The 25,500-nt window shown below is 40.4% G+C and overlaps 1 protein-coding gene across 2 annotated transcripts in view; it reads left to right on the top strand.

The window, feature by feature from the left end:
• The window catches only part of Vps28 (vacuolar protein sorting 28), a 142,722-nt gene that overhangs the window by 114,928 nt on the left and 2,294 nt on the right, over positions 1 to 25,500 (top strand). For both annotated transcript variants that reach the window (XM_071672129.1, XM_071672130.1), the window contains 4 exons: positions 6,873 to 6,942; positions 11,104 to 11,229; positions 13,231 to 13,332; positions 20,890 to 21,003. In XM_071672129.1, the coding sequence (XP_071528230.1) occupies positions 6,873 to 6,942; positions 11,104 to 11,229; positions 13,231 to 13,332; positions 20,890 to 21,003 (412 nt within the window). The remainder of the gene's footprint in view (positions 1 to 6,872; positions 6,943 to 11,103; positions 11,230 to 13,230; positions 13,333 to 20,889; positions 21,004 to 25,500) is intronic.

Below are 25,500 nucleotides of genomic sequence, written 5' to 3'. Positions count from 1 at the left end.
AGTTGTTGTTCGCTGATGATACAGCGCTGGTGGCTGATTCATGTGAGAAACTGCAGAAGCTGGTGACTGAGTTTGGAAAAGTGTGTGGAAGAAGAAAGTTAAGAGTAAATGTGAATAAGAGCAAGGTTATTAGGTACAGTAGGGTTGAGGGTCAAGTCAATTGGGAGGTGAGTTTGAATGGAGAAAAACTGGAGGAAGTGAAGTGTTTTAGATATCTGGGAGTGGATCTGGCAGCGGATGGAACCATGGAAGCGGAAGTGGATCATAGGGTGGGGGAGGGGGCGAAAATCCTGGGGGCCTTGAAGAATGTGTGGAAGTCGAGAACATTATCTCGGAAAGCAAAAATGGGTATGTTTGAAGGAATAGTGGTTCCAACAATGTTGTATGGTTGCGAGGCGTGGGCTATGGATAGAGTTGTGCGCAGGAGGATGGATGTGCTGGAAATGAGATGTTTGAGGACAATGTGTGGTGTGAGGTGGTTTGATCGAGTGAGTAACGTAAGGGTAAGAGAGATGTGTGGAAATAAAAAGAGCGTGGTTGAGAGAGCAGAAGAGGGTGTTTTGAAGTGGTTTGGGCACATGGAGAGGATGAGTGAGGAAAGATTGACCAAGAGGATATATGTGTCGGAGGTGGAGGGAACAAGGAGAAGAGGGAGACCAAATTGGAGGTGGAAAGATGGAGTGAAAAAGATTTTGTGTGATCGGGGCCTGAACATGCAGGAGGGTGAAAGGAGGGCAAGGAATAGAGTGAATTGGAGCGATGTGGTATACCGGGGTTGACATGCTGTCAGTGGATTGAAGCAGGGCATGTGAAGCGTCTGGGGTAAACCATGGAAAGCTGTGTAGGTATGTATATTTGCGTGTGTGGACGTATGTATATACATGTGTATGGGGGGGGGGTGGGCATTTCTTTCGTCTGTTTCCTTGCGCTACCTCGCAAACGCGGGAGACAGCGACAAAGTATAATAAAAAAAAAAAATGAAAAAAAGCTGCTCAGTTTTCTTTCTAGAAAACTCATAAGAATGTGATGTCATTAGCATGTCTTGAGGATGGTTGACTGGGAAGAAATTATTTTGCACTTCCATCTCAGCCTCCAACCAAACTCAGCACTTCCTTAACATTGAGGCACAAAACTTGATGTGTAAATACCCATCGAGAGGCCTTGCTCAGCTTCCATAATTATCCTTTTGGAGACTTGAGGGGTTAAAGTAAGTTAACCACCAATATGGCCAACAACAGATAAACTGCTTTTTGTTTTACGCAGACTTAAGCAAAAGGAAGATAATTACAGTGTAAAACAATTAAATAAAATAATGGTAGGTAGGTAGACAGCATGGCAGTCACCACCGTTGGAGTATATTGGCAGCAGATCAAGAGAGAAAAATACTAATTGATTTGATTGAAGACACTTCTAGATCAGCTAATTACCATGTTGATAGGGAGAAAATACCCTATATCGTGTGGTCATTGTCAACAAAGACTTATTAACTTCTAGGAGGTAGGTGAGGTTCTGACAAATAACAACTAACAGTAATGTTATTTGAATAAATGTACATTTTTCACACATATATGTATATATACATATATATATATATATATATATATATATATATATATATATATATATATATATATATATATATGTGTGTGTGTGTATGTGTGTATATGTGTGTATATATGTATATGTATATATATAGTGTTGGGTGATTTGAATGCAAAGGTGAGTAATGTGGCAGTTGAGGGAATAATTGGTATACATGGGGTGTTCAGTGTTGTAAATGGAAATGGTGAAGAGCTTGTAGATTTATATGCTGAAAAAGGACTGATGATTGGGAATACCTGGTTTAAAAAGCGAGATATACATAAGTATACTTATGTAAGTAGGAGAGATGGCCAGAGAGCGTTATTGGATTACGTGTTAATTGACAGGCGCGCGAAAGAGAGACTTTTGGATGTTAATGTGCTGAGAGGTGCAACTGGAGGGATGTCTGATCATTATCTTGTGGAGGCTAAGGTGAAGATTTGTATGGGTTTCCAGAAAAGAAGAGTGAATGTTGGGGTTAAGAAGGTGGTGAGAGTAAGTGAGCTTGGGAAGGAGACTTGTGTGAGGAAGTACCAGGAGAGACTGAGTACAGAATGGAAAAAGGTGAGAACAATGGAAGTAAGGGGAGTGGGGGAGGAATGGGATGTATTTAGGGAATCAGTGATGGATTGCGCAAAAGATGCTTGTGGCATGAGAAGAGTGGGAGGTGGGTTGATTAGAAAGGGTAGTGAGTGGTGGGATGAAGAAGTAAGAGTATTAGTGAAAGAGAAGAGAGAGGCATTTGGACGATTTTTGCAGGGAAAAAATGAAATTGAGTGGGAGACATATAAAAGAAAGAGACAGGAGGTCAAGAGAAAGGTGCAAGAGGTGAAAAAGAGGACAAATGAGAGTTGGGGTGAGAGAGTATCATTAAATTTTAGGGAGAATAAAAAGATGTTCTGGAAGGAGGTAAATAAAGTGCGTAAGACAAGGGAGCAAATGGGAACTTCAGTGAAGGGCGCAAATGGGGAGGTGATAACAAGTAGTGGTGATGTGAGAAGGAGATGGAGTGAGTATTTTGAAGGTTTGTTGAATGTGTTTGATGATAGAGTGGCAGATATAGGGTGTTTTGGTCAAGGTGGTGTGCAAAGTGAGAGGGTTAGGGAAAATGATTTAGTAAACAGAGAAGAGGTAGTAAAAGCTTTGCGGAAGATGAAAGCCGGCAAGGCAGCAGGTTTGGATGGTATTGCAGTGGAATTTATTAAAAAAGGGGGTGACTGTATTGTTGACTGGTTGGTAAGGTTATTGTATGTATGTATGACTCATGGTGAGGTGCCTGAGGATTGGCGGAATGCGTGCATAGTGCCATTGTACAAAGGCAAAGGGGATAAGAGTGAGTGATCAAATTACAGAGGTATAAGTTTGTTGAGTATTCCTGGCAAATTGTATGGGAGGGTATTGATTGAGAGGGTGAAGGCATGTACAGAGCATCAGATTGGGGAAGAGCAGTGTGGTTTCAGAAGTGGTAGAGGATGTGTGGATCAGGTGTTTGCTTTGAAGAATGTATGTGAGAAATACTTAGAAAAGCAAATGGATTTGTATGTAGCATTTATGGATCTGGAGAAGGCATATGATAGAGTTGATAGAGATGCTCTGTGGAAGGTATTAAGAATATATGGTGTGGGAGGCAAGTTGTTAGAAGCAGTGAAAAGTTTTTATCGAGTATGTAAGGCATGTGTACGTGTAGGAAGAGAGGAAAGTGATTGGTTCTCAGTGAATGTAGGTTTGCGGCAGGGGTGTGTGATGTCACCATGGTTGTTTAATTTGTTTATGGATGGGGTTGTTAGGGAGGTGAATGCAAGAGTTTTGGAAAGAGGGGCAAGGATGAAGTCTGTTGGGGATAAGAGAACTTGGGAAGTGAGTCAGTTGTTGTTCGCTGATGATACAGCGCTGGTGGCTGATTCATGTGAGAAACTGCAGAAGCTGGTGACTGAGTTTGGTAAAGTGTGTGAAAGAAGAAAGTTAAGAGTAAATGTGAATAAGAGCAAGGTTATTAGGTACAATAGGGTTGAGGGTCAAGTCAATTGGGAGGTGAGTTTGAATGGAGAAAAACTGGAGGAAGTGAAGTGTTTTAGATATCTGGGAGTGGATTTGGCAGCGGATGGAACCATGGAAGCGGAAGTGGATCATAGGGTGGGGGAGGGGGCGAAAATTCTGGGAGCCTTGAAGAATGTGTGGAAGTCGAGAACATTATCTCGGAAAGCAAAAATGGGTATGTTTGAAGGAATAGTGGTTCCAACAATGTTGTATGGTTGCGAGGCGTGGGCTATGGATAGAGTTGTGCGCAGGAGGATGGATGTGCTGGAAATGAGATGTTTGAGGACAATGTGTGGTGTGAGGTGGTTTGATCGAGTAAGTAACGTAAGGGTAAGAGAGATGTGTGGAAATAAAAAGAGCGTGGTTGAGAGAGCAGAAGAGGGTGTTTTGAAATGGTTTGGGCACATGGAGAGAATGAGTGAGGAAAGATTGACCAAGAGGATATATGTGTCGGAGGTGGAGGGAACGAGGAGAAGAGGGAGACCAAATTGGAGGTGGAAAGATGGAGTGAAAAAGATTTTGTGTGATCGGGGCCTGAACATGCAGGAGGGTGAAAGTAGGGCAAGGAATAGAGTGAATTGGAGCGATGTGGTATACCGGGGTTGACGTGCTGTCAGTGGATTGAATCAAGGCATGTGAAGCGTCTGGAGGTAAACCATGGAAAGCTGTGTAGGTATGTATATTTGCGTGTGTGGACGTATGTATGTACATGTGTATGGGGGTGGGTTGGGCCATTTCTTTCGTCTGTTTCCTTGCGCTACCTCGCAAACGCGGGAGACAGCGACAAAGAAAAAAGTATAAATATATATATATATATATATATATATATATATATATATATATATATATATATATATATATATATATATTTAAGATCTGGAAGTAATGATGAACACTTTATCCCAGATTACAGAAGAACTTACTTGGAGGAAATGACACATTATTAGCAATAGTAACTGGATAAGATGCCTTAGTATTGATACAGTGGAAGATATGTGCATTATTTCTAAAACAAATTTCTTATTATTGGTTAAGAAAACATACTAAGAAGGAAAAAAGAGCCAATGCAGACTCAAAACTGGCCTGGATGACTAGGAACTAATTTGCCATAAGCAATAGATATATATGTATCAGAAATTCAGGTAAGTTAAAAAGATTATTCTTGTCAAGAACTGGTGAAAATAAAAAATCGGCCACAAGAAAAAACTAATACTAAGATGAAAGGTAAATTCTATAAATGGTAAAAATGATTCCAAAGAATTAAAATTAGTAAATCAAAGACAGAATGTAAATGGTTCAATAGGACCACTATTAACTAGTAAACAAACATTATAAAGTAACCAAAGATGATAAGGAAATGATGTTTATGCTGAATAAATTCTTCAATGTTCTGTACATTATTGAAGAAAATCATGCATACTCCGGTCACAAGAATGTTTTGAGGGTCAGATAACTAAAATTCAAAGGTATTGGAAGTTAAAAGCAATGAAGAACCAAAAAAATGGTATTTAGATGATATGAACCCAAACAAATTGACTGAATAACTTAGCCATGCATACTCCGGTCACAAGAATGTTTTGAGGGTCAGATAACTAAAATTCAAAGGTATTGGAAGTTAAAAGCAATGAAGAACCAAAAAAATGGTATTTAGATGATATGAACCCAAACAAATTGACTGAATAACTTAGCCACAAGGTACATGAAGAAGATCATATAGCAATTGATGTTTCTCAATATGTTGTATGAATCGAAGCTAAGAAGATTGTATATCTTTTCTTTTAAGAATCTAGACTTCATGGTAACCCACTGCAAGTTTTGAGAATTTAAAATTCTTTCAGTAATATTAATCAGGAGGATCTTTTTGAAATGCAAGAATATATGTAGTTACAAAGACAGATTGAATAAAACTTAAAGCTAAAAATGTAAAAGTTTCATTGCAAACAGGTTCATTGAAGATTGAAATATTAAGATTAATAAAATGGAACTTCAGATAAAAAATGTAATACTGATGTGGAAAAAGTTTCTTTATGAACAAATGCATTGAGCATTGGAATAATTAACCATCAAACATTGTTTATGCTATTCAGCTCAGTTATGTTAATGTCGAGGATCTTTTTGAAATACAAGAAAATACAGTTACTAGGACAAATTGAATGAAACTGATAGCTAAAAGATGTGATACTGATGAGGAAGTTTTAGATGCATTAAACACTGGAATACTAGGACAAATAGAATAAAACTTTAAGTTACAAAAGGTACAAGATGTACATGATGGTGATATGGGAAATGTTTCTTTGCGAACTGTCGCATTAAACATTGGAATAAGTTACCATGAAATGTTGGCTGTGGTATGACTATAAATATCCTCAAAAACCAATTAGACAAAATCATCATCATTTCAGGTATTTACTAAATGTATGCAGGAAAAAGATACATGTAGTGTACTCTACATTAATTCCTCTTTCTCATTCCAAACTCTGAGAACATACTTTCATGCAGCAGAGAGTGGGATGTATAGCAAACTTTCATGAAAAGAATGTTTCTTTTAATTTGAGTTGTCAGCTTCCATGCTGGCTTACTTTGCAAGTGCATTGTTTTTATTCAATTTTTTCTTTCTTGCTGTTGTTGCTGATGGGAGTGGAGGATGGGGAGGGAGCCATCTTACAGTTCTATCATTTCCTCATCCTTTTAGATTAGGAACAGGAATAGATAGATGTGATAAACATATGACATAGACATAGGCAAGTTATGTGCCTTTTTCATGTACTCCCATGTCATTGAAGGTGACTAGGAGGGATGGGAATAGGAATGTGGAAATCCTTCCATGTTTTATTTTTCATTTCTGTATTTCGGTACAGAAGATGCAAATTTTTCCTTAACTGCTGAGTTGTCTATTCCTGATATTACTTTTCTGAGGTGGGAAGTATGAGGAGATACAGTACATGTCTGTGTATAAATTTGTAAAAAAAAGGAAAATTATAGAAGCCTCTTTTGCCTCATGCTTTCCCTCACAACTATGACCTGTCTGTTTTTAGTTAGCATATTTTCTGCTTCCTCCTGAATTCTTTGAGTATTTTTCATCCTTTCTGAACTGTTCTATCTTTTTAACCCTTTTTTCATATTCAGCTTAAGAACTGACTGAAAAAGACATTTATCTTTGACTGTAGCCTGTAAAAGAAGAGCCTCCATTAAGATGACTGTGTCAGTGATAAACAAAAGATCAGTCCCTCTAAGCCCTTACTTTTCTTTGACAGGTATGACAACCTGGCTGAGCTGTATGCTGTCATAAATACGTTGCAGTCTCTGGAGAAGATGTATATAAAGGTTTGTGGATAGAGTCTCTACTTTTGATAAGCCTTTTTGTAAGTTATGCCCAGTTGAGTACCATATGTGGTTAGATTTCATTCGGAGAGACTGGTAGTTGAAAAGAATAAACAGAGTTAAGAGTACCAAGTGCAAAGGATAAGAAGGGAAAGGCTTGTGTAATACACATAACTGGGAGGGGGGAGAGCTATACACTTGAGGGGCCCCATTTCTAATGCTCTTATTTGCCTATATAGGCAGTTGGAGCAACAGCTGTGATGAGTTCTAAGAGAAGGAACCTGACCATCCGTTGTGGACATCAGCATTCTGCTGACGCTTCCAGGCAATTGTTTGGATTGCCATCTTTGATCAGGCAACAGAGCCTACATTGTGTGCAGAATTCAATTTGTAGTAGGAAATAAAGTGTGTAGATTGATGCCAATAGTACCTTATGATGTAAACGTTGTCTCCATAGTCCTGAAAGATTTTAAACTTCATCAGTGTAAGTGGACCAATTGGGGCTGATACTGTCTTATCTCTCGGTATCAGAAAACGTTCTAATCTGTGTTCTATGTTTATCAGCTTCAGAATTGCTGCTGTGACTTAAGTGATTGAAAATAATGTACTTAAAATTTTTATCCATCCTTTTGGCATGCATGATTAATGTTCACATTCTTTTAGTTTCCATAAATTTTTCTTTATCTCATTTTAAGCCCCCCAAAATGAAAAAAAATTGTAGAGCTTAAAGAAAGGCGTTGAAATAAGGAACATTTGGTTGGAGCCTCAGCAAATATTGCACTAGACTTGCCCTCTGCCAGTGGCCTGTTAAGGGTGAGGCATGATGGCTAAGAAGCAGCACTAGTGTTCTTTAGTTATGGAGATTCTGTTGCTGTTGTTGCCTCTTTAAGGGAGTGAGTTCCAATTTGAACAGGCATTAGAGATACAGATAGATAGATAGATTAGATAGAAGTAGTCATTAGGGACATTAAGTAGGAGCCTCTGCAAACACTGTGCTAGACTTGCCCTTTGCCAGTGGCCTGTTAAGGGTGAGTCATGAAGGCTAAGAAACGGCACTAGTGTTCTTTAGTTATGGAGACTCTGTTGCTGTGGCCGCCCCTTTAAGGGCGTGAGTTCTAATTGGAACAGGCATTAGAGATATAGATGGATAGATAGATTAGATAGAAGTAGTCATTAGGGACATTAGGTCAGAGCCTCTGCAAACACTGCACTAGACTTGCCCTCTGCCAGTGGCCTGTTGAGGGTGAGGCACTGAAGACTAAGAAATGGCACTAGAGTTCTTTAGTTGTGCAGACTCTGTTGCTGTGGCTACCCCATGAGGGAGTTCCAATTGGAACAGGCATTAGAGATATAGATAGATAGAAGAGACTTCCCTCAAGATGCCTATCCCATATTCATATACTCTTAATGTATAGCCTTCCTCTTTGTGTACAGTCTTTATATCTAGGCCCACCATCTTGCCCAAATGTGTTCGTTTAATCATTGCATATGTTCACACCACTTCAGTATTTTGTCTGTTAAGTTTTGCCTTTTTATTATGTCTTGCCTGATTTCCGTATTTTTCTCTTTGTTCACTGTTTAGTCCACATTTACTCTGTTGGAAGAGTCTTGAATAATTGCACCTGGCAAGTCATCGTAATATTAGATTCATATTTCTTTGGCAGACAGTGGTGTACAGTGCATCCTATCTTTAAACAAACTCCAACACACATGATGGCTTAAATGTTTTCTTAACATCATTTCTCCCCAAGGCTCCATCCGGTTGGCAGCAGGTGCACTCTTTCTTGAAAACTCCTCTTTCATTCTACACTCCTTGCTAAAGCTTTGCTCCATGCATTAAAGTCTGCTTTTTTTTCCATCCTGTTATGATTCAACCATATTTCACAACCCAACTACTCTTATTCAAGTGCAACCCATACTGGATATCCTTTTTGGTCATCAGTGTGTAAAATGAGTAATATATTTATTTATTTATTATAATTTGCGAGGTAGCGCAAGGAAACAGACGAAAGAATGGCCCAACCCACCCACATACACATATATATACATACACGTCCACACATGCACATATACATACCTATACATCTCAAAGTATACATATATATACACACACAGACATATACATATATACACATGTACATAATTCATACTGTCTGCCCTTATTCATTCCTGTTGCCACCCCGCCACACATGAAATGATAACCCCTTCCCTCTGCATGTGTGCGAGGTAGCGTTAGGAAAGGACAACAAAGGCCACATTCGTTCACTCTCAGTCTCTAGCTATCCTGTATAATGCACCGAAACCACAGCTCCCTTTCCACATCCAGGCCCCAGAAAACTTTCCATGGTTTACCTCCAGACGTTTCACATGCCCTGGTTCAATCCATTGAAGCACGTCGACCCCGATATACCACATCGTTCCAATTCACTCTATTCCTTGCACGCCTTTTACCCTCCTGTATGTTCAGGCCCTGAGCTCTCAAAATCTTTTTCGCTCCATCTTTCCACCTTCAATATGGTCTCCCACTTCTCCTCGTTCCCTCCACCTCTGACACATATATCCTCTTGGTCAATCTTTTCTCACTCATTCTCTCCATGTGACCAAACCATTTCAAAACACCCTCTTCTGCTCTCTCAACCACGCTCTTTTTGCCACCACACATCTCTCTTACCCTTTCATTACTTACTCAATCAAACCACCTCACACCACATGTTGTCCTCAAAAATTTCATTTCCAGCACATCCTCCGTCCTCCACACAACTGTATCTATAGCCCACACCTCGCAACCATATAACATTGTTGGAACCACTAATCCTTCAAGCATACCCATTTTTTCTTTCCAAGATAACGTTCTCAACTTCCACACATTTTTTAATGCTCCCAGAACTTTCGCCCCCTCCCCCACCCTATGATTCACTTCTGCTTCCATGGTTCCATCCGCTGCCAAATCCACTCCCAGATATCTAAAACATTTTATTTCCTCCAGTTTTTCTCCATTCAAACTTACTTCCCAGTTGACTTGTCCCTCAACCCTACTGTACCTAATAACCTTGCTCTTATTCACATTTACTCTCAGCTTTGTTCTTTCAAACACTTTACCAAACTCAGTCACCAGCTTCTGCATTTTCTCACCCGAATCAGCTACCAGCGCTGTATCATCAGCAAACAACAATTGACTCACTTCCCAAGCTCTCACATCCACAACAGACTGCATACTTGCCCCTCTTTCCAAAACTCTTGCATTCACCTCCCTAACAACCCCATCCATAAACAAATTAAACAACCATGGAGACATCACACACCCCTGCCGCAAACCTACATTCACTGAGAACCAATCACATTCCTCTCTTCCTACATGTACACATGCCTTACATCCTCGATAAAAACTTTTCACTGCTTCTATCAACTTGCCTCCCACACCATATATTCTTAATACCTTCCACAGAGCATCTCTACCAACTCTATCATATGCCTTCTCCAAATCTATAAATGCTACATACAAATCCATTTGCTTTTCTAAGTATTTCTCACATACATTCTTCAAAGCAGACACGTGATCCACATATCCTTTGCCACTTCTGAAACCACACTGCTCTTCCCCAATCTGATGCTCTGTACATGCCTTCACCCTCTCAATCAATACCCTCCCATATAATTTCCCAGGAATACTCAACAGACTTATACCTCTGTAATTTGAGCACTCACTTTTATCCCCTTTGCCTTTGTTCAATGGCACTATGCAAGCATTCCGCCAATCCTCAGGCACCTCACCATAAATCATACATAAATTAAATAACCTTACCAACTAGTCAACAATGCAGTCACCCCCTTTTTTAATAAATTCCACTGCAATACCATCCAAACCCGCTGCTTTGCCGGCTTTCATCTTCCTCAAAGCTTTTACTACCTCTTCTCTGTTTACCAAATCATTCTCCCTCACTCTCTCACTTTGCACACCACCTCGACCAAAACACCCTATATCTGCCACTCTATCATCAAACACATTCAACAAACCTTCAAAATACTCACTCCATCTTCTCACATCACCACTACTTGTTATCACCTCCCCATTAGCCCCCTTCACTGAAGTTCCCATTTGTTCCATTGTTTTACACACTTTATTGCAATATTTTCTAATGTACCACTATATAATTCTTATTATAGGATGTGGTTCCACCAAAAGAATACACAGCATGGTGTAGTAAACTCTTAGTGCAGTTTAAAGCTGCCTTCAAATTGGTACAGTGTGATGAGTATCCAACAGTGGAAGCCTTTGTCAAAAAGTACAAGGTATGTTATAAGTTATAAGTGCAATATGCCATTGTATTTTATTACATTTTATGAACCATTTTCTTCCCTGGAGGTCAGCATCTGTAAATCTCAAAATTTGGAAAAGATATTGTTTCTTTGAATCTCACTGCTCCCCATCTGTGTTCTTTGTTTTTTATGAGATTCTGCATTGATGAGTATTCTGTGAAATAGGAAGTGAATATATTTATTTCTGAGGACATACAGTTTATAACAAAGCATTGAGTAGGAATACTTTTATTGTGTGCTAGGTCATAGTTATTGGGAAAGACATGAGAAGGTAGAGCATTCCAAAACTTCGAGATATAGGGACAGAAGCAGGTATCAAAATGGTCCTCCTTTGAGTTGCCGATGGCCACAGGCTAATCATATGACTCAGCAGCTTGCTGAGGATTGCATGGTCTAGCTAGTGGTTTGGGCAAACAAGCAGCCAGCTCCCAGGACCAAAAACCAAAATAATACCTATAAAAGGGGGGAAAGTGAATCATCATTCAGGCATAGGACAAGGGGGTCAAGTTTGGAAGTTAGCAAGGGACAGTTTCTAAGTTGGACTGCTTTAGACTCAATTCTGTCAAATAAGAATGCAGAGCTAGAACCATCTTAGATGTGAGAGCAGTACTCCATACAAGGATGAATCAATTCTTCGTATAAATGGAACAGCTATTCAGAAGAAAGGAAGTTTTGTCATCTAAACAAGACACCCAGTTTCGTAGAGGCAGACTTAACTATTCCTGTAATGTGTGGTTTCCAAGAAAGAGTGGAGGTTACAGTAATACCAAGTATATTCATTTAGTCAAGAGGTGGAGTTACAAAACTATCAAAGGAGATATGAGAGTTGAATGGCATTTTCAACAGAGAGAAGGGTAGAAACTGGTTCTTGAAGATATTAAACTTAACATGATTTTCTCTACCCCACTGAGATATCCTGTCCAAGTTTGAGTTTATTAGGGAAACTGTGTGAAGACTAGTTACAGATCGAGTGAGAGAAGAGGGAGCAGAATGAAAGGACATGGATGAATGCAGTGTTGAGTTGTCAGCATATAAATGCATTGGATTATTTATGGAGGAGTAGAAATCATTGAGAAAAGGAGAAAAATTGTAGGGTACAGGACAGAACCTTGAGGGACACTGCTGTTGATGGAGAAAAGGGGGGAGGCTGATCCATCGACAACCACAGAGATAGATCAGCCTGAGAGGAAGCTAGATATGAAGGAGCAAAGTGAGGGAGGGAAGCCAAAAGAGGGGAGCTTAGAGATGAGACCCTAATACCTCACCCCATCAAAAGTCTTAGATATATCAAGGGCAACATCATATGACTCTCCAAAATCTTTCAGGGATGATGACCAGACATTAGTAAGATAGGAAATGGTAGATGTCAAAGTGATGGGACAATAGTTAGAGGGAGGAAAAGTTTTGGTTTGTAAACAGAAACGGAACAGATAAGCAAGCACAGGTGTTGGTTCAGAGGCACACTCCTTCAGTACTTGGGGATGGATGCTATCAGAACCATAAGCCCTGCTTGTGTCCAATGAAAGAAGCACTTTTTGGACAGTCCAAAAAGAGATTACAAGAAGGGGCATAGGATTAGTATGAGGAGCATCAGAGGGTGAAGGAATGTTAGCATCATCCAAGGTGGAGTCAGGTGAGAAATAGGAACCAAAGAGGATGCTTTGTCAACAGCAGAAAGCTTCCCTTGATTGATCTCATAAGTTTGTCATGATCACAATCAAAAGGGTTTTTGATATGTTGCTGCACTTCTCTGTTTGCGAGTGAGGTGTATAGAACATAATATAGAAGGAAAGACAAGGAGTTTGTTTTAATTGAATTCCCAATGTTTATGGTGGTGTTGAGCATAGTGTATATTAAAGTTAGAGGATTCTGAGAAGCACTTTGCACACAGCAGCTGAGGACAGTAAGTGCAAGATAGGAGTGTAAATGCTAAAGTATGAAATACAGTTTATGATGTTCTTTTGAAAATTGCAGCTTGATTGTCCAGCAGCACTAGATCGTATTCGTGAAGATCGCCCAATTACCATCAAGGATGACAAAGGCAACACGAGCAAATGTATAGCCGACATTGTATCAGTGAGTACCTCAAATAGTGTTAAACGTACCTCAGATAGTGTTAAACCATTTCCTGTTGCTAATTTATGGAAATGCCTACTGCAAAATTGGATATATATTGTATTGTGTGAAAGACTTCTATTTGGATTTCCTGTGTGTATAAGTATTTTTTTTTTTTCATTTTGAATTAGATGTAAGAGCCATATATTTTGTATCTTATATACCTTCTCAAGAAACTACACTTGGTTGGCTCATTATGAATCTTCACTAAACATATCACTAATGGATCATTATTCTGCCTTTAACTGTAGAAAACTAGGCCTTGATAATAGAAACTTATTTTAGAGAACTTATGTTGGCTTGCCAGTAAACTGAATGGAGCAGGTACCACTTACCTGTTCAGGGAGACAAGTATTAGTTGTCTCAGCCAATATACTGAAGATACTCACTTCAGCATGTTGGAAAATCTGGCTTTGATGGAATTTTGTGCTGATCTGCCAAACTATATATTTTAAGAAAGTTCCTAGTTCAAGGAATCCAAAAACAAATGTTTAGATATGCAGAAATCAAGTTACTGTAGCCATTTTCCATTTCATATTGGCTGCTGTGTCAAAGTTAGTTTTAACTAAATCTGTACTCATCTGAAGTATTCTCTCAGTTCAAATTTAGAATAGTACACTTTCAAGGCTAATAATTCAGTCCATGTTAATTTAAAGAATCAAAGTTAATATTTGCTAATATTAAGCTGAAGCAGCCACTTTGGATTTCGAAATGGTCACAGTGCCAATTAGTGAGTGCAGCTATACATATGTATTGGTATGTATTAATGAGAAACAAATGTTAATGTTCACTACATCGTCATCACTAAACTTTCCAGTGCATAGGCAGTAGTAGTACTTCCTTGGATGGTGGATACCTGTCCTGTATTGCTAGATGTCACTTACTATTACTGTGTTGCTTCTGTTAAAGGAATGATGGTGGTAAGTTGTTTGCAGTAAGAATTTATTATACAGGTCAAAATCTGAAACATGCAGTTGAACTCCCAAACAATAGTGAACTGAGTAAAGTCTGAGCATATCAGTCTCACCAGGTGATGTTTATACTATTGACATAAGATACCATAAACAGTGTTGGATCATGAATGTGCATGATGTACTGAGTACTGCAAACAAACTAGCTGTTATGTATTAGACTGCTCATTGCAGAATGCAGACCTAAGTGAACTGATAAATGTATTGATGTTCAGACTAAAGATAGACAGTATGTATCCATGTTATGTTATTGAAATGCCTCACATGAATAACCTAGGTGGATTAAAGATATTGGATAACCATGATCTAACATACAGTAGAAAGTGTCTGAAAGAGAATGTTCCTGCTTATTTACCCTAGTTAGAATATGTACCACAAAAAATTGGACAAAATTTGCTGTTTCATAATCTGAAGCGTGTGATGAGTACCTGATGAATATTGTACTTACAAATGAAATAATTGATCTTCACAACATAGAAAGTTTATGAAATGTAACAAAGCTTGTGAGTACAGTCATAGCTGCGTTCACCAACAATACTTTTGACAAGTCTGTATTTGTATTGAGCACCACTGATGATGTTCCTGTTCAACTGTACCAGCTGATCAGGTGGATTACATTGGGTACACTCGGTGAACTAGGAGCATCACAGATATGCTTAATGGAAACAGCATCTATGCACCTCAGTACAGATTATGAGAAAGATGAAGATACACACATGGAGAATTCTGTCCCATCTAATGATACCATACATTATTGAATGTGTTTGATGATAGAGTGGCAGATATAGGGTGTTTTGGTCGAGGTGGTGTGCAAAGTGCAAGGGTTAGGGAAAATGAGTTGGTAAACAGAGAAGAGGTAGTAAAAGCTTTGCGGAAGATGAAAGCCAGCAAGGCAGCAGGTTTGGATGGTATTGCAGTGGAATTTATTAAAAAGGGGGTGACTGTATTGTTGACTGGTTGGTAAGGTTATTTAATGTATGTATGACTCATGGTGAGGTGCCTGAGGATTGGCGGAATGCGTGCATAGTGCCATTGTACAAAGGCAAAGGGGATAAGAGTGAGTGCTCAAATTACAGAGGTATAAGTTTGTTGAGTATTCCTGGCAAATTATATGGGAGGGTATTGATTGAGAGGGTGAAGGCATGTACAGAGCATCAGATTGGGGAAGAGCAGTGTGGTTTCAGAAGTGGTAGAGGATGTGTGGATCAGGTGTTTGCTTTGAAGAATGTATGTGAGAAATACTTAGAAAAGCAAATGGATTTGTATGTAGCATTTATGGATCTGGAGAAGGCATATGATAGAGTTGATAGAGATGCTCTGTGGAAGGTATTAAGAATATATGGTGTGGGAGGCAAGTTGTTAGAAGCAGTGAAAAGTTTTTATCGAGGATGTAAGGCATGTGTACGTGTAGGAAGAGAGGAAAGTGATTGGTTCTCAGTGAATGTAGGTTTGCGGCAGGGGTGTGTGATGTCTCCATGGTTGTTTAATTTGTTTATGGATGGGGTTGTTAGGGAGGTGAATGCAAGAGTTTTGGAAAGAGGGGCAAGTATGAAGTCTGTTGGGCATGAGAGAGCTTGGGAAGTGAGTCAGTTGTTGTTCGCTGATGATACAGCGCTGGTGGCTGATTCATGTGAGAAACTGCAGAAGCTGGTGACTGAGTTTGGTAAAGTGTGTGAAAGAAGAAAGTTAAGAGTAAATGTGAATAAGAGCAAGGTTATTAGGTACAGTAGGGTTGAGGGTCAAGTCAATTGGGAGGTGAGTTTGAATGGAGAAAAACTGGAGGAAGTGAAGTGTTTTAGATATCTGGGAGTGGATCTGTCAGCGGATGGAACCATGGAAGCGGAAGTGGATCATAGGGTGGGGGAGGGGGCGAAAATTCTGGGAGCCTTGAAGAATGTGTGGAAGTCGAGAACATTATCTCGGAAAGCAAAAATGGGTATGTTTGAAGGAATAGTGGTTCCAACAATGTTGTATGGTTGCGAGGCGTGGACTATGGATAGAGTTGTGCGCAGGAGGATGGATGTGCTGGAAATGAGATGTTTGAGGACAATGTGTGGTGTGAGGTGGTTTGATCGAGTAAGTAACGTAAGGGTAAGAGAGATGTGTGGAAATAAAAAGAGCGTGGTTGAGAGAGCAGAAGAGGGTGTTTTGAAATGGTTTGGTCACATGGAGAGAATGAGTGAGGAAAGATTGACCAAGAGGATATATGTGTCGGAGGTGGAGGGAACGAGGAGAAGAGGGAGACCAAATTGGAGGTGGAAAGATGGAGTGAAAAAGATTTTGTGTGATCGGGGCCTGAACATGCAGGAGGGTGAAAGGAGGGCAAAGAATAGAGTGAATTGGAGCGATGTGGTATACCGGGGTTGACGTGCTGTCAGTGGATTGAATCAAGGCATGTGTATGGGGGTGGGTTGGGCCATTTCTTTCGTCTGTTTCCTTGCGCTACCTCACAAACGCGGGAGACAGCGGCAAAAAAAAAAAAAAAAAAAAAAACATTATTGATATATGAGTCACAGGGTGGGGGATGGGGCGAAGGTTCTGGGAGTGTTGAAGGATGTGTGGAAGGCAAGAATGTTATCTTGGCAAGCAAAAATGGTTATGTTTGAAGGAATAGTGGTTCCAACAATGTCATATGGTTGTGAGGCATGGGCTATAGATAGGGTTGTGTGGAGGAGGATGGATGTGTTGGAAATGAGATGTTTGAGGACAACATGTGGTGTGAAGTGGTTTGATCAAGTAAGTAATGAAAGGGTAAGAGAGATGTGTGGTTATAAGAGTGTGGTTGAGAGAGCAGAAGGTGTATTGAAATGGTTTGGTCACATGGAGAGAATGAGAGAGGAAAGATTGACAAAGAGGATATATGTGTCAAGGGTGGAGGGAACAAGGAGAAGTGGGAGACCAAATTGGAGGTCGGAGGATGGAGTGAAAAAGATTTTGAGTGATTGGGGCCTGAACATACAGGAGGGTGAAAGGCATGCAAGGGGTAGAGTGAATTGGAATGATGTGGTATACTGGGGTTGACGTGCTGTCAGTGGATCGAACCAGGGCATGTGAAGCATCTAGGGTAAACCATGGAAAGTTTTGTGGGGCCTGGATGTGGAAAGGGAGCTGTGGTTTCAGTGCATTACACATGACAACTAGAGACTGAGTGTGAATGAATGTGGCCTTTGTTGTCTTTTCCTAGCACTGCCTTGCTCGCAGCAGGGAGAGGGAGTGGTACCATTTCATGTGTGGCGGGGTGGCGACGGGAACGGATGAAGGCAGCAAGTAGGAATATGTACATGTGTATATGTATGCATACAATGAAATGTATATGTATGTATAAGTGTGTGTGTGTAGGGGTGTATGTATATACATATGTACGTGGGTGGGTTGGGCCATTCTTTCGTGTGTTTCCTTGCACTACCTCACTAACGCGTGAGAGAGGAACAAAGTATAATAAAAGAAAATAATGAATGATATAACATGAACCCCATGTGTACTGATGTATGTACTCAACCAAATGCCCTTCACATATTTATACTCATTATACAGTAATAGTAATGTATTAAAGTAAATCTTTGGCCTTTATAACATACTGTTTGAACTTTGAATCACATGAATGGAAGATAGAGAAAAAGCTAATTATAACATGGTGAACATTCTGAAATCCAAAATGGCCACCATAACTTGATATATCCATCTATCATTCTTTATCTCAGATGCCTTATCTCTTCACGAACTCCCTCAAGGAGGTTTGCCATGACAAAAGAGTCTCCATAAATGGTGAACTTCAGTGCCACTTCTTAACCTGTAGTGCCTTACCTTTAACATGCCATTGGCAGAGAGCATCTCTAACATGTTGTTATCAGAGGCTCCCACCCACTGTTCCTACCGACTACTACTGCCTAATGTTCATGCCTAATGTTCCAACCTATAGTACTTCTGCCTAATGCTCCTGTCTAATGTTCCTACTTACTTCTTCTACTAAAGTCCTACCTAATGCTCCTGCCCAATGTTCCTACCCACTTCATCTGCCTATTGTTCCTACCATTTTTGCCAAAAGGCGGGTTTAGTGTATAGTGAGTTAAGTGTTGTCGTGTGTTATGTGCGACAAGGAGATTTTGTATGTTGTGGACAGAAAGCCAGCAGTTTATGTGTTGGTGTGACAGAAAGAAAAACAAATCTGAACATTGGTTTATAGACTCCTGATGTCATAAGCTTTACAAAATTTTGAAATTTAGCAGATCTGCACAAAGTTCGGTAAAAATCAAATAACGCCCTGGACTATGAGGAAAGCAACAGATATACAGGAAAATATAACAAAATGGAGAAGTAAGTTGGGGTGAGAGAGTATCATTAAATTTTAGGGAGAATAAAAAGATGTTCTGGAAGGAGGTAAATAAAGTGCGTAAGACAAGGGAGCAAATGGGAACTTCAGTGAAGGGCGCAAATGGGGAGGTGATAACAAGTAGTGGTGATGTGAGAAGGAGATGGAGTGAGTATTTTGAAGGTTTGTTGAATGTGTTTGATGATAGAGTGGCAGATATAGGGTGTTTTGGTCAAGGTGGTGTGCAAAGTGAGAGGGTTAGGGAAAATGATTTGGTAAACAGAGAAGAGGTAGTAAAAGCTTTGCGGAAGATGAAAGCCGGCAAGGCAGCAGGTTTGGATGGTATTGCAGTGGAATTTATCAAAAAAGGGGGTGACTGTATTGTTGACTGGTTGGTAAGGTTATTTAATGTATGTATGACTCATGGTGAGGTGCCTGAGGATTGGCGGAATGCGTGCATAGTGCCATTGTACAAAGGCAAAGGGGATAAGAGTGAGTGCTCAAATTACAGAGGTATAAGTTTGTTGAGTATTCCTGGCAAATTATATGGGAGGGTATTGATTGAGAGGGTGAAGGCATGTACAGAGCATCAGATTGGGGAAGAGCAGTGTGGTTTCAGAAGTGGTAGAGGATGTGTGGATCAGGTGTTTGCTTTGAAGAATGTATGTGAGAAATACTTAGAAAAGCAAATGGATTTGTATGTAGCATTTATGGATCTGGAGAAGGCATATGATAGAGTTGATAGAGATGCTCTGTGGAAGGTATTAAGAATATATGGTGCGGGAGGCAAGTTGTTAGAAGCAGTGAAAAGTTTTTATCGAGGATGTAAGGCATGTGTACGTGTAGGAAGAGAGGAAAGTGATTGGTTCTCAGTGAATGTAGGTTTGCGGCAGGGGTGTGTGATGTCTCCATGGTTGTTTAATTTGTTTATGGATGGGGTTGTTAGGGAGGTGAATGCAAGAGTTTTGGAAAGAGGGGCAAGTATGAAGTCTGTTGGGGCTGAGAGAGCTTGGGAAGTGAGTCAGTTGTTGTTCGCTGATGATACAGCGCTGGTGGCTGATTCATGTGAGAAACTGCAGAAGCTGGTGACTGAGTTTGGTAAAGTGTGTGAAAGAAGAAAGTTAAGTGTAAATGTGAATAAGAGCAAGGTTATTAGGTACAGTAGGGTTGAGGGTCAAGTCAATTGGGAGGTGAGTTTGAATGGAGAAAAACTGGAGGAAGTGAAGTGTTTTAGATATCTGGGAGTGGATCTGGCAGCGGATGGAACCATGGAAGCGGAAGTGGATCATAGGGTGGGGGAGGGGGCGAAAATTCTGGGAGCCTTGAAGAATGTGTGGAAGTCGAGAACATTATCTCGGAAAGCAAAAATGGGTATGTTTGAAGGAATAGTGGTTCCAACAATGTTGTATGGTTGCGAGGCGTGGGCTATGGATAGAGTTGTGCGCAGGAGGATGGATGTGCTGGAAATGAGATGTTTGAGGGCAATGTGTGGTGTGAGGTGGTTTGATCGAGTAAGTAACATAAGGGTAAGAGAGATGTGTGGAAATAAAAAGAGCGTGGTTGAGAGAGCAGAGGAGGGTGTTTTGAAATGGTTCGGGCACATGGAGAGAATGAGTGAGGAAAGATTGACCAAGAGAATATATGTGTCGGAGGTGGAGGGAACGAGGAGAAGAGGGAGACCAAATTGGAGGTGGAAAGATGGAGTGAAAAAGATTTTGTGTGATCGGGGCCTGAACATGCAGGAGGGTGAAAGGAGGGCAAGGAATAGAGTGAATTGGAGCGATGTGGTATACCGGGGTTGACATGCTGTCAGTGGATTGAATCAAGGCATATGAAGCGTCTGGGGTAAACCATGGAAAGTTGTGTAGGTATGTATATTTGCGTGTGTGGACGTATGTATATACATGTGTATGGGGGTGGGCTGGGCCATTTCTTTCGTCTGTTTCCTTGCGCTACCTCGCAAACGCGGGAGACAGCGAAAAAAAAAAAAGTTTCTAAAGTGTAGAATTACAGTTTGTGAAAGAAGTTTAATGTTTTTTATTATGTTTCTTATTCACTTTTGCTTCTCAGTAGCTCATCCTCTCCTGTATTGTTTTTGGTCTTTTGTATTCCAGAAAGTTGAATGGGTGGTGTAGAACCTCAAACAGCCAGTACAGTTATTGTCTTGTAGTTATATCAGCCCTTTTTCCAAGTAGACAGTATCGGTGAGAGTACTGACAGATTTTTTTGTCCCCACAGTTGTTCATCACAGTGATGGATAAACTCCGCCTAGGTATCAATGCTAATGATGAATTGCAACCAGACTTAAAGGATTTGCTTGAGAACATGACACGACTGTCTGTAATACCACAGGTAAGTCAATAAGTTAATTATATATATATATGCATACGGGACAAAGCATAGACTGTAAAGGATTGAGATGACAAATGATCATTATATCAGTCTTTCTGTCTCTGTATTATCAGGTGTTGTTGGATTATGACATGGTTCTGGTAACAGATTTGGATGAGAAACTGCAGATGGTTAATTAGTTTGAGTGTGTGTGTGAAAGGAAATAGTTGAGATCATTGTGTCTAAACGAAAGATCAGGAAGTTTAGCAGAGAAGAGAGTACTGTATAAATGCAGGGCATGTGTCCCAGATAAAAAGGTTCACTAAAGGGTGGATGTATTGGAAATGAAATGTGTGGACAACATATGTTGTGAGATGGCGACATGAATATCAGATGATAGGGTAAGAGATAGATATGGTAGTGAGAAGAATATGCATGAGAGAGAGTTAAAGATGGTGTGCTGAAATATTTTGTACATATGGGGAGGATTCTTGAGAAGAGGCTGACTAAGAGGATGTTCATGTTGGAAGTAGAGGGAAAGAGAAGAAGGTATAAGATGGGGTGATAGATGCTGTGAGGGATCAGGGCCTGTGAGATGTGCATGAGACACTAGGCTGAACCAGGGGATACAAAGGCATTATTAAAGGGAGATCTTGTTTCAGAGTTTTATGCATGACAGATTTGAGCAAGTGAGGCTTTTACATGGCTGTTCCTTGGTGCTACCTTGCTTCATGGAAACTGAACAAATATGTTAAGTATATTTTATACTTATTCGCCATTTCCTGTGTTAGTGAGGTAGCGTTAAGAACAGAGGACTGAGCTTTAGAGGGAATATCCTCACGTGGCCCCCTTCTTTGTTTCTTCTTTTGGAAAATTAAAGAAATGCGAGGTAGCGCAAGGAAACAGACGAAAAAATGGCCCAACCTACCCACATACACATGTATATACATACACGTCCACACACGCACATATACATACCTATACATCTCAACATATATGTATCTATACACACACAGACATATACATATATACACATGTACATAATTCATACTGTCTGCCTTTATTCATTCCCATCGCCACCCTGCCACACATGAAATAACAACCCCCTCCCCCTCATGTACGTGAGGTAGCGCTAGGAAAAGACAACAAAGGCCAAATTCTTTCACACTCAGTCTCTAGCTGTCATGTATAATGCACTGAAACCACAGCTCCCTTTCCACATCCAAGCCCCACAGAACTTTCCATGGTTTATCCCAGATGCTTCACATGCCCTGGATCAATCCATTGACAGCACATCGACCCCAGTATACCACATCGTTCCAATTCACTCTATTCCTTGCACGCCTTTCACCCTCCTGCATGTTCAGGCCCCAATTACTAAAAATCTTTTTCACCCCATCTTTCCACCTCCAATTTGGTCTCTCACTTCTCCTCGTTCCCTCCACCTCTGATACATATATCCTCTTGGTCAATCTTTCCTCACTCATTCTCTCCATAGGACCAAACCATTTCAAAACACCTTCTTCTGCTCTCTCAACCACACTCTTTTTATTACCACACATCTCTCTTACCCTTTCTTTCCTATTCGATTAAACCCCCCCAGACCACATATTGTCCTCAAACATCTCATTTCCAACACATCCACCCTCCTTTGCACAACTCTATCTATAGCCCATGCCTCGCAACCATATAACATTGTTGGAACCACTATTCCTTCAAACATACCCATTTTTACTTTCCAAGATAACATTCTCGACTTCCCCACATTCTTCAGCGCGCCCAGAACTTTCACCCCCTCCCCCACCCTATGATTCACTTCCGCTTCCAATGTTCTATCCACTGCCAAATCCACTCCCAGATATCTAAAACACTTCACTTCCTCCAGTTTTTCTCCATTCAGACTTACTTCCCAATTGACTTGTCCCTCAACCCTACTGTACCTAATAACCTTGCTCTTATTCGCATTTACTCTCAGCTTTCTTCTTTCACACACTTTACTCAACTCAGTCACCAGCTTCTGCAGTTTCTCACCCAAATCAGCCACCAGCGCTGTATCATCAGCGAACAACAACTGACTCACTTCCCAAGCTCTCTCATCCACAACTGACTGCAAACACTTCCCTCTTTCCAAAACACTTGCATTTACCTCCCTAACAACCCTATCCATAAACAAGTTAAACAACCATGGAGACATCATGCACACCTGCCACAAACCAACATTCACTGAGAACCAATCACTTTCCTCTCTTCTTACATGTACACAGCTTACATCCTCAATAAAACCTTTTCACTGCTTCTAACAACTTGCCTCCCACACCATATATTCTTAATACCTTCCATAGAGCATCTCTATCAACTCTATTGTATGCCTTCTCCAGATCCATAAATGCTATATACAAATCCATTTGCTTTTCTAAGTATTTCTCACATACAGTCTTCAATGCAAACACCTGATCCACACATCCTCTACCACTTCTGAAACCAACACAGCTCTTCCCCAGTCTGATGCTCTGTACATGCCATCACCCTCTCAATCAATACCCTCCCATATGATTTCCCAGGAATACTCAGCAAACTTATACCTCTGTAATTGGAGCACTCACTTTTATCCCCTTTGCCTTTGTACAATGGCACTATGCAAGCATTCCGCCAATCCTCAGGCACCTCACCATGAGTCATACATACATTAAATAACCTTACCAACCAGTCAACAATACAGTCACCCCCTTTTTTGATAAATTCCACTGCAATACCATCCAAACCCGCTGCCTTGCCGGCTTTCATCTTCCACAAAGCTTTTACTACCTCTTTTGTGTTTACCAAATCATTCTCTCTAACCCTCTCACTTTGCACACAATCTCAACCAAAACACCCTATATCTGCCACTCTATCATCAAACACATTCAACAAGCCTTCAAAATACTCACTCCATCTCCTTCACACATCACCACTACTTGTTATCACCTCCCCATTAGCCCTCTTCACTGATGTTCCCATTTGTTCCCTTGTCTTACGCACTTTATTTACCTCTTTCCAAAACATCTTTTTATTCTCCCTGAAATTTAATGATACTCCCTCACCCAACTCTCATTTGCCCTCTTTTTCACCTCTTGCTCCTTTCTCTTCACCTCCTGCCTCTTTCTTTGATACCTCTCCCACTCATTTGCATTTTTTCCCTGCAAAAATCGTCCAAATGTCTCTCTCTTCTCTTTCACTAATAATCTTACTTCTTCCCACTGCTCACTACCCTTTCTAATCTGCCCACCTCCCACGCTTCTCGTGCCACAAGCATCTTTTGCGCAAGCCATCATTGCTTCCCTAAATACATCCCATTTCTCCCCCTTTCTCCTTACATCTTTTGTTCTCACCTTTTTCCATTCTGTACTCAGTCTCTCCTGGTACTTCCTCACACAAGTCTCCTTCCCAAGCTCGCTTACTCTCACCACTTTCTTCGCCCCAACATTCTCTCTTCTATTCTGAAAACCTCTACAAATCTTCACTGTCGCCTCCACAAGATAATGATCAGACATTCCTCCAGTTGCACCTCTCAGCACATTAACATCCAACAGTCTCCCTTTCACTTGCCTATCAATTAACACGTAATCCCATAACGCTCTCTGGCCATCTCTCCTACTTACATATGTATACTTATGTATATCTGTCTTTTTAAACTAGGTATTCCCAATCACCAGTCCTTTTTCAGCACCTAAATCTACAAGCTCTTCACCATTTCCATTTACAACACTGAACACCCCATTTACACTAATTATTCCCTCAACTGCAACATTACTCACCTTTGCATTCAAATCACCCATCACTATAATCTAGTCTCGTGCATCAAAACTACTAACATAGTCACTAAGCTGCTCCCAAAACACTTGCTTCTCATGATGTTTCTTCTCATGCCCAGGTGCATATGCACCAATAATCACTCATCTCTCTCCATCCACTTTCAGTTTTACCCATATCAATCTAGAATTTACTTTCTTACACTTTGTGACATACTTCCACCACTCCTGTTTCAGAAGTAGTGCTACTCCTTCCCTTGCTCTCGTCCTCTCACTAACCCCTGACTTTACTCCCAAGACATTCCAAAACCACTCTTCCCCTTTACCCTTGAGCTTCGTTTCACTCAGAGCTGAAACATCCAGGTTTCTTTCTTCAAAGTTTCTTTCTTCAAAAATACTACCTATCCTTTTTTCTCATCTTGGTAACATCCACACACATTTAGACACCCCAATCTGAGCCTTTGAGGAGGATGAGCACTCCCCGCATGACTCCTTCTTCTGTTTCCCCTTTTAGAAAGTTAAAATACATTGAAAATCCTAACTTGCCAATCAGCAACATAGTCATCCCTTTCTTAAGAAATTCAACTGCCATACCACCTACTTCAGCCACCTTGCCATATTTTATCATGCATAAGGCTTTCACCATCTCCTATCTCTTTGCCAAACCACTTTCCATGAATTCCCACTTTCCATACCTTCCCAACCCAGACATACTTCATCTGCAGCCATA

Source organism: Panulirus ornatus, chromosome 17, assembly GCF_036320965.1.
Source record: "Panulirus ornatus isolate Po-2019 chromosome 17, ASM3632096v1, whole genome shotgun sequence".
In the NCBI taxonomy this organism is placed as follows: Eukaryota; Metazoa; Arthropoda; class Malacostraca; order Decapoda; family Palinuridae; genus Panulirus; species Panulirus ornatus.
Note: the sequence above shows the minus strand (reverse complement) of the source record. Positions and strands in the feature narration are given on the sequence as shown.